This window comes from Sitophilus oryzae, unplaced genomic scaffold (assembly GCF_002938485.1).
Source record: "Sitophilus oryzae breed Bouriz unplaced genomic scaffold, Soryzae_2.0 scaffold_127_pilon_pilon, whole genome shotgun sequence".
NCBI classification, from domain to species: Eukaryota; Metazoa; Arthropoda; class Insecta; order Coleoptera; family Curculionidae; genus Sitophilus; species Sitophilus oryzae.
Genome location: NW_022145926.1, coordinates 282,477 through 293,378, shown reverse-complemented (window position 1 = coordinate 293,378; position 10,902 = coordinate 282,477). Strand labels below are relative to the sequence as shown.

At 33.4% G+C, this 10,902-nt stretch overlaps 2 protein-coding genes across 3 annotated transcripts in view; one reads left to right on the top strand and one right to left on the bottom strand.

Annotated features, from left to right (window-relative positions):
* Window positions 1-3,588: 3,588 nt before the first annotated feature.
* On the top strand, window positions 3,589-5,145 carry LOC115874423 (salivary glue protein Sgs-3-like). The gene is made up of 3 exons (XM_030889588.1): window positions 3,589-3,732; window positions 3,802-3,852; window positions 3,915-5,145. The coding sequence occupies exons 1-3, from the start codon at window positions 3,669-3,671 to the stop codon at window positions 5,090-5,092; spliced, it is 1,293 nt and encodes a 430-aa protein (XP_030745448.1). The 5' UTR covers window positions 3,589-3,668; the 3' UTR covers window positions 5,093-5,145.
* A 4,603-nt stretch (window positions 5,146-9,748) lies between these two features.
* Window positions 9,749-10,902, bottom strand: part of LOC115874422 (cell surface glycoprotein 1-like) — a 29,862-nt gene continuing 28,708 nt past the window's right edge. For both annotated transcript variants that reach the window (XM_030889586.1, XM_030889587.1), the window contains one exon: window positions 9,749-10,455. In XM_030889586.1, the coding sequence (XP_030745446.1) occupies window positions 9,821-10,455 (635 nt within the window). In that variant the 3' untranslated portion in view covers window positions 9,749-9,820. The remainder of the gene's footprint in view (window positions 10,456-10,902) is intronic.

The following is a 10,902-nucleotide window of genomic DNA, read 5'->3' as shown; positions in this document are numbered from 1 at the left end:
GACACCAATAAGCCCAACAACAAGTATCTCCCAAGTAACATTTTAAGTTCCTTTAGGTTATATATTCTCAAGGTTAGTTATATAAAGGTTTAATAAATGTCTCATTGGTATCTTACAATGTTTTGATTTATACATATAAGTGTAGCGTTGGTTACTTATCACTAATAGTAACCTTGAAATGTTGTTTATCACTTTCCTTATAAAACTAGAAGTTCTTGTTACTAAAGGTTTCATAATAAGGTTTTATAAAGGTGTACACATCTATTTTATATAACGTCTGGTATTAGGTGTTATAAAGATACGCAAGATATACACTATATAATTAAAGGCGTTATTAAGAACCATTATGTAACCAATAATACTATAAGTTATATAATTGTTCCCTCAAATCGTTTTTTTGCACCTTTCAAATGTTTGCATGCTTTATATAACCTGTAGTTACCGAATATCAAACCTAATAACATAACCTCAAATTTTTAATATAATCAAAACAAATAATATATTAGCAAGCAAAGCAATTCGGTATTATAATGAATAATAAAAAAATAAACTGGACAAAACACAAAAATACATCTACGTTCAAAAGAAAGGTTCTTCAGAATTTTAAAAAATAGGAATAATCCAAACCTCATTCAAACTACATCTACCAATATTGAAAGCCAACATGCAAATTTACCATCCACAAGCAGAGATCAGGATCAACCTGAGATATTTCCAACAGAAAGTTGCCAAAACGAGCAGGAACAGGAAGATGCCTGGTTAAGGCCAGGTGGATGACACTTCTTATGGGAGAACTGGCAATGGTTGAAAACTTGACTACAAGCGATTTTCTAGGAATCTTCCTTACCGATAAATTATTGACAAGAGTGACAGATAAAGCCTTGACGTTCTTTCAGTATTCGAGTTCATCTCTTTTTCTTTCTAAAGTGTGCGTTGAAAGGAGACAAAAACAATTTTGGGTGACCCATAATTTGTTATTCGAATACCACTTTTCTCCTTGTCGGGTCGTTGACGTTGACTTGTCGCCATTTTATTTCTTTTGTTTACATGCTGCATTTTGCTTTGCAAATTTAATACATAAATTATTTAGGCAAATATAGGTTTTTAATAAAACTCCTCGGACTAACGTGTAGGTAAGTGTTGATAATTTTTTTTTCATCTTAACATGCTCATTGTCGTTCTCCTGATTTTAGGTGACAGAAAAGGATCATCAAATCAAATTGAATTTTATATTTTCCTTCCTATTTATCCTTCCTAAATATCAACGAGATGAGCCATCGGAAGAAAGGGACCATAGTACAAAACAGAAAGGTGATCTTTTTTCTTTCCACTTCGGATATTGAAATTATTATATACTGTAGTCGTGTTCGGCATTATGCTCTGAGAAATATAGATAAACAAAGAACAACAGATATAAAGCATCCCAGAGGAAAAGAGAGGCAATACCTGTATGTACTCTCTCTGATATTTGTGAAAGTTACAGCAAAGTATTGTTGTAAATGTCATCTTTTTGATCGACCTGAAAACTTCGAGCAAAAAGATGACACTTTCAACAATACCCTGACAGATATCAGAGACGATACAGGTTTTTCCTCTCTTTTCCCCTGGAATACTTTTAATTTATTATTCTTTGTTTATCTAGATTTCTCAGAGCACTATGAACGAACTCAGCTTGTATGTTTGAAATAATCGTCCAGTTGGCTTAAAAATGATGATCGAAGACATTTCCCATATAATTTTACTTTCAAAATTATGATATATCTTTTATTTCTAAGCCATCTATGACGCCATTTTTTTCAGTTTTGTTATAATTAATTTTGTCTCTTGATCTACTTGTAACATTATTCTTTTAATTTTATTAATTTATTGTGGTGAAATTAATTTCTGTTGTATATTTGATATTGATATTAAACATATTTTTAAAAAATGGTGTATTTTTTGTGTTTTTGTGTATGTAATAATTAAAAATAAATGAAGAAATAAATTTTTTTATTTTTTTAAACTTCCCGCCATGCGTGACAATTTAGTCCGTAGTTCCTACAAGCGAAATTGGGGGCGCTAGTAGCAGTAGAGTTGTCAACAGTGTCAAATTTAAACGTCAATTTCACTTTCCAATATTTAGCAAGGCGCTCGCACTTCTTCTTGTGTATGTGTTTTGTGGTTAAGGCATTCTCTACCATAAGAGAATGAGCTTTGCGCTTTAACATTACACATTCTGCACTTTTTTCTATAGTCAATTCATTCATAACTGTTCTACCAAAGTACCAAGGGACCCTATAGGACTCTTTTGCAAACTCCTACCACTTTAAATATAGATCAAATTGAACCAAAACAGTATTATTTCAATTTTATGAGGTTATGTTTTGTTTTCTGCACATTTTCTGTCAAATTGCTGTAATGTCAAACTTCGTTCGCAGGGAGTCGCTACAATCGACACCACGGGTTACATAAAGATTTCTGGGTGACTAAAAGTAGCTATAAACACCCCGGCATTTATAATGGTGATTTGTATCACCTTTAATCGTATAAAACACTAAAATTGGTGTTTTAAATAACCCAAACTCATTTACGCAACCTCAAGTAACCAAATTTATATAATGGTTGATGAGTATGTTATAGACCCTAAAGTAATATATTATAGCACTCTAAATATAATGGAGGCCATTATTAATGATGTCTTCATTTTTGGCTACAATGAGTATTTCTAAGATAACGTTGAAAAGTGGTACAAAACTATATTTTGGCCAGTTGCCAGTTATTTCTATATATTAAAAAAGTCGTATGTTCTATTATTTATATTAATAAATTTGACTTTCATTACAAAAATTTTACCATATTTTTTTGTTTATAAAAAAATATATTAAATAATTCTGATTTTGGGGGCGCATATGTTTTTTGGAGGTAAAATTGATTTTCACACAGTAAATTTAATATCGCATATGTATTTAGTACTCTGGCTAGGCACAAGAGATTTTATCAAGCCAGTAATTTCTATAAAGTCATTTGCATAACGCGAACGCTTTTGTAGGCTATGACAGGGATGGCATCATTTTGTCTCTTGTGTCTGGTCTGGATTATCTGCGTAGGACAACTTGGAGCAATAAGATCATATCTGCTTTTTATGTTAAAAAAAGAGGCAAATATTAAAGTAGTTAATTAGAAAGAACCAAGTTTATTTTCAAAAAACGCGCATGCACGATATTTCTATGGAGGTAATTTCTGGGAACCTTCTCAACACAACTATATAACTATTATATACCCTTTTTCAGTTTTATAGCGGTAACTCGATAGGATATATAAAGGTGTTGAGAAAGTTTTCAGGACTTTGGGAAGTTTCCTAACACACTTATAAAACAAAAAATGTTTCTTGGGCTAACTATGTGAGGCATCAGGTACACCATTATTAAAAATGGTTGAATAAGCTAAAAATGATGATGATTTCAAGTTCTGTATTTAAACGTGGAGATAAACATTATTTTTATGAAAAATTTCTCCATTGTCATACTGATGCTTAGAACTATATTTTTTTTCTAAAATTAGTTTTATCTATAAATAACAAACAAATATTTTATCAAAACACTTAAACTGCAGATAATCACAAATTCATAAATGCATTTAACAAAGACACTTCTATTTATTTTACATATTTCGGCCTAATAATAACTAAAATGTACGTTACTAAATTTCTGATAGTGTTTGTCTTGGGATTCTTCATAGGGCCAGTCAGCTTAGGTAATGCATACTACATTACAATTAATAAATTATATATTTTTATATTGTATCTATTTATATGTTTTGTAGGTATTATTCCAGATTATCTATTGGCTGAGGGCGACGACTATGAACCAGTCCGTAAGTAAATAACTCCAATGAGTAAATATATAGGTAAAACATTTTAATTTTTATATTTTTAGCTACATGTCCAGCTCATGACAACGGCACATCAATCTATTTTGCTGCAGTAAATTGCTCAAAATTCTGGGAGTGTTCTAACGGTGTACCAAATTTAATACCTTGTCCTACAGGGCTTATATTTGATGATGTTTTAAATGTCTGTAATTATCCTTATCTTTCCCACTGTACCGGAGAAGGGTGGTCTACAACTAATAGTCCGACGTCACAACCAATTACATCCAGTACTCCTACAAAGCCTACAACTACCACTCCTAGAAGTACTTTTCCAACAACGGTTACGAGTACTATAGTTACTACTCCATCTACAGCAAGACCTACTACATCTACTCATAGAACTTCGAGTACAACAAGTAAATTACCAGTTACTTCTACTTCTTCAACATCAACAACACCTAAAACTTCTCCTACAACTAAATTAACTTCTACTACACCTTCTACTACTACACCTTCCACTACAATACCTTCTACTACTACACCTTCTACAACAACACTTTCTACTACTACACCTTCTACTACAATACCTTCTACTACTACACCTTCTACTACACTACCTTCCACTACAACACCTACTACAACACCTTCTACAACAACACTTTCTACTACTACACCTTCTACTACAATACCTTCTACTACTACACCTTCTACAGCAACACCTTCTACTACAATACCTTCCACTACAGTACCTACTACTACAACACCTTCTACAACCGAAACTCCTAAAACCAGTACCACAAAAACTCCTAAAACTACTACCACAAAGCATCCTAAAACTACAACCACAAAGCATCCTAAGACAACTACAACAAAGCATCCTAAGACAACTACAACAAAAACTCCTAAAACTACCACAACCAAGCGTCCGAAAACAACAAAAGAACCTAATAGTTCAGATAGCTGCAACTCATCAAGTAGTTCCAGTAGTTCTAGCAGCTCAAGCAATTCTAATAAGTCTAGCAAATCGAGCAAGTCTCACAGTTCTAGTTCAAGTAGTTCGAGCGAATCTTGTAGTAATAGTTCAAGTAGTTCATCAAGTGAATCCCATTCGTCTAACGATGAAATCCAAGCTAACTCGGATGAAATTGATTTTGCTGGAAATGGAAACAATGCACCTGTAAATGATACTGTAGATATTGAAGGCTTTTATAAGAAATTGTTTATGAAACAAAATATATTTTAAAATGCCTATATAATATGGCTTGTTTTAAATAAAATATTTTTCACCAATCGTTCAAAATAAACTTATATTATTTACTTAATTTACACTATACTCTGTTTTTTTTTTTCTCTCTCAGGTAAGAATTCGACAGACGATGACAGAAGAAAAGCAGATGACGTCCCATACCAATCTATTTATTTTACTAAAAAAAGTTTCTAATAATTTTTAAGTTAACTATGGATGGGTTTAAATATAAATCCGTCATGCGTCGTCTCTTGTTGTTTTTAACCAGTTTTATTGGTTTATTTCAAAAATGGCAGATCGTATTTCAATTTTATTGGTTTGACGGAACGATGAATGACAAACGGACGCCGATGCGTATGAACTCGCTTTTAGATTTTTGACGATTGTCAAAGTCTTGCCAAATGATAGGTTATAATTTTGTGTCAACTTTTGTCAGTTTTGTCAAATACCCTGCGTTTTGGAAGATGATGCATTTTGATTTGTGTTATTACGTGTGTTTTGTGTCTTTTGAAGTCAAGTGGAGGAAAAATCGAGTGAAAATTAACTGTAGACCCAGAGCACAGTTTATGGTTAATACTCGCTGCCTAGGCAAAAAGTCTTATACACCAATAAAATTACCATCGTTAAAGTTCGTATACCATCTCGTCGTAGATAAGTGCATCTCGAATATGGTAGAAGTACCATAGTAAACACATACTAAAAACTGGAGTAGCTGTAAAATATCGACATCACACGATACGTAAATAATGGGTTTTAGTACTGCACAAGAAAAATAATGCCAAAGGTACTGGTTTAAAAAATTAAGATTAAATTAATTAATCAACCTTTAAGGTACCTATAAAATTTGGTAAGTGTTATTAATAATAAAATAGTTTGTTTTATTTATGTTGTTTTATTTATTCCTGCGGAATATTACAAATTTGTATTTGTACATAAGTTATATTGATAAATATAATCATAAATGCGGGAAGTTTCATAAAGCTTGAACGAAAATAAGTAAGAAATGGTTCTTTTTTATATTTTTTTGGTATGTGGTCTTGTTCTTGATTGTTTTGTATTAACACATACCGTTTTTTATTAAATTAAATAACTCGATTACATTTTTTCAGTTTTATACAGTTTTTTTTCACAATATTTTGAAGTAATCATTTGTCAGTCAAATTTTAAATATATAATTTCTTGCTATGCGTTCCAGTTGTACCAACTTATTTCTTTGTAAAATAAAATAAACTACTTTGAAATTAAAATGACAGACACATCTCTCCCTGTCAAGGATCTTCTTGTTAGACAGACTATACTACCTTCTAGACTCGTATCAGTAAACTTTGATTATTATTTAAAATAAACGTACTCGCATGTTTAATTCATAGAATTAATGAAGTGTTTTTGTGATCGATAGTACTTGAAGATTACTATATCGAGAATACAAAAACTTTGCCCTTTTAATCAGATTTTAACTATTATAATCTAATGTTTTATCCAACTTATGACTGTAGTGACTCATCCTTAAGCGCAGTTCACACGCAACGATTTATCGTACGATTTGCTTGCGGCGACAAAACGTTGCAGGTAAAACGTACAGACCAAGTTGTAGGCACATTATACAACAACATACTATCGAGAAAAACGGCGTTTATTAAGTACAATATAAATAAAAGAAGAATTAAATAATAAAAATAAACTATTTCCGTTATACTTGACACAAAGTGGGTTTCTATATTAAAAGAGCAAACATTTTGACTTTTAAGTGGTCTCCAGATATTCCCAGAAATTCGAAAAAAAAACACATTTTTTAAATACCTAAACTACACACTTTTTACATATCTTTAAATTATACTACACTTGTTATATATTCTTGGCTTTGCGTAGATTAGGTAATACTATAATACTGTAACGTTTTTAGTTCGTTACATGTCTTTTTTATATATAATATATGATGTCTGGCATATCGTCACCCGATTCCGTATCGTTAGGGCCTGATGATTTATTTGACGAATTTTTACGTTCTCTAGTCCACAACCCTGTTTTCGTTTGACACAACCCTGTTATCGCTCTGTGGAGGCGCGCGCTGTCAACATCGCTTCTGTCAACTCTCTGTGATTTAACTTCACTTTTGGTTAGACTGTTTTGGCCTGTCAGACGCCATTAGTCCCAGTTTTTAAGAAATGGTGATTATTTAAATCTTGCTGTGTAATCTGAATCAGCTGCTATTTCGAAGCTACAGGTAAAGATGAGATATTATCCTTTTAGATTCGTTACTATTACTGCGTATTTTTAGGGTAGAGTTGCGGATGCCCCAACCTAACTTGTAATTGTATTTTGCTGGCACGTTGGCGTCCCTTTTCTTTTGTCCTCCAGAATGTCACATGGAAGGAAGGACAGGTTCTTTATTATTTAGTGAGCCCTCGGAAGTAATTCGAGGTAGGTTCATTTTGTTTATAAGATCTTGTTTGGTTTTAAACAAGAGTTTCATATTTTTAGGGTCCAAGGTACGGATAGTGTCTTATGTACAGACATTATCTTATGTACAGATGTCCTGTGGACGAGTGTCCCCAGTAAGAATGATTTTTTTCTTACATATAAGTGCCACAGCGTGGATGTAGCTTGAGTCCCATGCTGCTTCACTCCCATTTCTAAGCCTAGTCAGTAGCTACGGCTGTAGTGATTCACGGTGTCCTCAATCTGGCCCCTTTTGTTGTTTTGGCCAACAGGATGGCCGACAGACAGTACAGAGATGCTGGACCACCTCACGCTGCTACTGTTTGAAGCAAGGTTACATAAAAGAACAGCTAAGTGTATATTTAAGTTCTAGTTTTACATTTAACATCTAAAATATTTTCAGTCTTAAACAGTAACGTACATTTTAAATAATATCGTACAGACTATATTTAGTGGTTAGATTATTAAGAACATTTATGTCGATTTAGTAGTTACAATATGATTTAGATTTTAGGTTTCATTATATTACGCCTTGTAATAGTATTACTTTCTATAGATATTATTATTGCGCTATATTAACAGATGAATAACGAGACATAGATTCTAGAATCTACAGGTTGCAACATATCAGATTTAACACCGCATAAAATTTAACAATTTAAATAAAGTAATGCTACTTTTCTTATATTTTCTATAACGTTACACGCATTGTATTTTTTCATAGTCTTTTCATAGAACATATTTAATATTATTTACATACATAGTTTTACTCAACAAATAACCACTATAATAATTATTAAAATTGTACAATGCTATTTACCATCAGAATTCATCATGAATAAATATAGTCATCAGTTTTAAGTATTATACAACTGTGTTTTCTTTCTCTGTACACGCCTGGCGCCCAATATCTATTTTTTTGTTTATTGTTCTTAATTAGTTTTCTTTCCAGTGAAATACCTTATCCACGACTGCTCTCCGATGAAAAGCTGCCGTTCGCAGTGGTAGTTGTTTAAAAAACACTACAATACTATGGGTGCTCTATCTTCCATCTCACGAGGTTTACTCTCGTAGGGCAGTTTCTAGTGACGACACCAATTATGCGTACTAGGTTCTTTTTGTGCTCTAATAGTTGTTTTGTCTTTTTGCTATCTACCACCGGCCACAATCTTCGAGCTGTAGCGCAGTCCTCACGGTGTTGCCACGTCTCTTGCTGTTTAGCCTGAATGGTAATTCCTATAGCTTCCTTCAGTGTGTTTCCTGTCCTCTGGCTCCCTCTTTGGCGAGTCTGTCCGCTTCCTGGTTGCCCACCACATTGCTGTGGCCTGGCAACCAGCAAAGAGTGGTCCCGCCCAGTCCCGCCATGACGCAGCCAGGACAGTGCTTCTCGGCAATCCATCACACTTTTTGATCTCACTGATTACGCACACAAACTTTTTTTGTCGAAAAATAAAATTCGAAGAAAACATAATAAATCCAAGACACCTCCCATATCGGATCGCAGAGTGAGTCTTACATAAGTGCAAATATTTTTATTTCGACCCCAGAAACACGATTCTGGCGTTTGGCGAAAATAAAATTGAAAATTTGGAATTTTTTGATTTTTAGTTTTTTAGATAGATAAAAAATATAATTTCTCAATGATATGACAACATAGGTAGTAAATTAAATATACAAGAAAGAAAACTCAGAAAAGATCCAGGGGTTCTCAAAATTTAAGCAAAAAATCATTTGTTTTTTGGAAATTTTCAAAGTAAGATAACTTGGTTATTTTGGACTTTGATTATTGGAAAAACAGTGAAGAGTAAATATGTTTCTTTTATCGAGTCCTACTAGCCCTGAAAATGTTTGTACTTTATACGACTATGATTTTGTCGTTTACTGGTCAAATAGAAACTAACTGCATCAAAACCTTCGACTTTCTAATTGAGAGGGTGATTGCAATAACCAAGCAGCTCCACTTTTTTTAGAAAATAAGATTTCTACTCAATTACCCATTAATAATAGCCTAATCGTTCTCTGCAACAATCAGATATCTCCATTTAACAATACATAAATGACAACGTTATTTGGAGCTGCCCTGCTTTCAGTTCTCAGCAAACAAAATTTCTTAAAATGGAGCTGCCAGGTTATTGCAGCCACAATTATTTAAATTCTTTCATCAAATTTCAACTAAAGTTACTGGGATAAATAGAAGAAATTAAAACAAACATCGAAACTCCAAAACGTATATATTAATTTATAATAAAGCTTCACATATTTATTATTAGTATAAAAATAAAAAATTTACCCTCCAAAACTGTACGAATACGAATACGAATTATGGAACGATTGCCCAGTATTCCCCAATCTAAAACTACTCATCATAGGCGGCTGATACCGAAGTTTCTCGAACGTCTTCGGAACCGAAGGATCCCAATTACACTTAAAGTAGTTCCCAGCTATCGGGTGTCCCAAACTATACTGCTTTGCAAAGTTCCTCATCGAAAACCCTTGCCTAGCCGGCAGAGAATAAGCAGGTATACGAGGTTGATTGAAGTTAATCTGTCTGGCTTGTTTGTAGATCATGTAGGTGTATCTGTGGGGTCCACTGCCTTTCTGTGGACACGTTGGCATGTACTCTGCCAGAGTCTGACCTTGACGTATGTTATTCCCGGGAATATTCCCCACGAGCCAGTGGTTCCAGCCTCCGGGTCCCGATTCTTTGGATTTGGGTGCGTCCGGGTCCATCATGCAAAGGGTGTAGAGGGAGTTCTTGTCGGCTTCCCAGTAGATGCTGGGTGGGTTCTTGGTTTGGGAAGGTGTGAGCTCTTTGCCGAGGTCGACTTGACCACCGCTGGGGAAAGCGACTTCTGCGAGTTTTTCGGGACATCTGTCTACAACGTCTGGAACTATTTTGTCGCCTTTCATGGTTTTGAAAACTGAAACGGTACTAAATATTAATACTATTTATATTTTTCTTTTATTATTTTTTTTGTTGATGCTTTAAAAATGCCTTTGATACCCTATAATATACGGGGGAGTCTTAAATAAGTATATTTCGATCCCTACAACATAGGTTTATGACCATAGACTTAAAATAAAATATAGACTACACTATTTACATCTCAACGCGGACAAACAACCTTTTTTGTACACATGTTTACTTCTGGGTACAGTCGACCGAGCCTTCCTCATCCAGCCTATGTTGTCACGTCTTTAATATTATCAATATTTTTTTTCTTGTTATACACATATATTGAGATATTAATACTACAGTTTAATAAAGTAGGTTTTAATATTCCATAGATGTATTAAATAGTCCTTATACTACTAAATTTATACTGTTTAATAAGGATAAGTTCTTTACAATATGACAACACCGATTA

Bases quoted from the DNA above. Each gene is read 5' to 3' on its own strand.
- LOC115874423 (XM_030889588.1), top strand. From the start codon at position 3,669: ATGTACGTTACTAAATTTCTGATAGTGTTTGTCTTGGGATTCTTCATA. The intron at 3,733-3,801 runs GTAATGCATACT...TATGTTTTGTAG, and splicing joins CATAGGGCCAGTCAGCTTAG to GTATTATTCCAGATTATCTA. The intron at 3,853-3,914 runs GTAAGTAAATAA...TTATATTTTTAG, and splicing joins CGACGACTATGAACCAGTCC to CTACATGTCCAGCTCATGAC.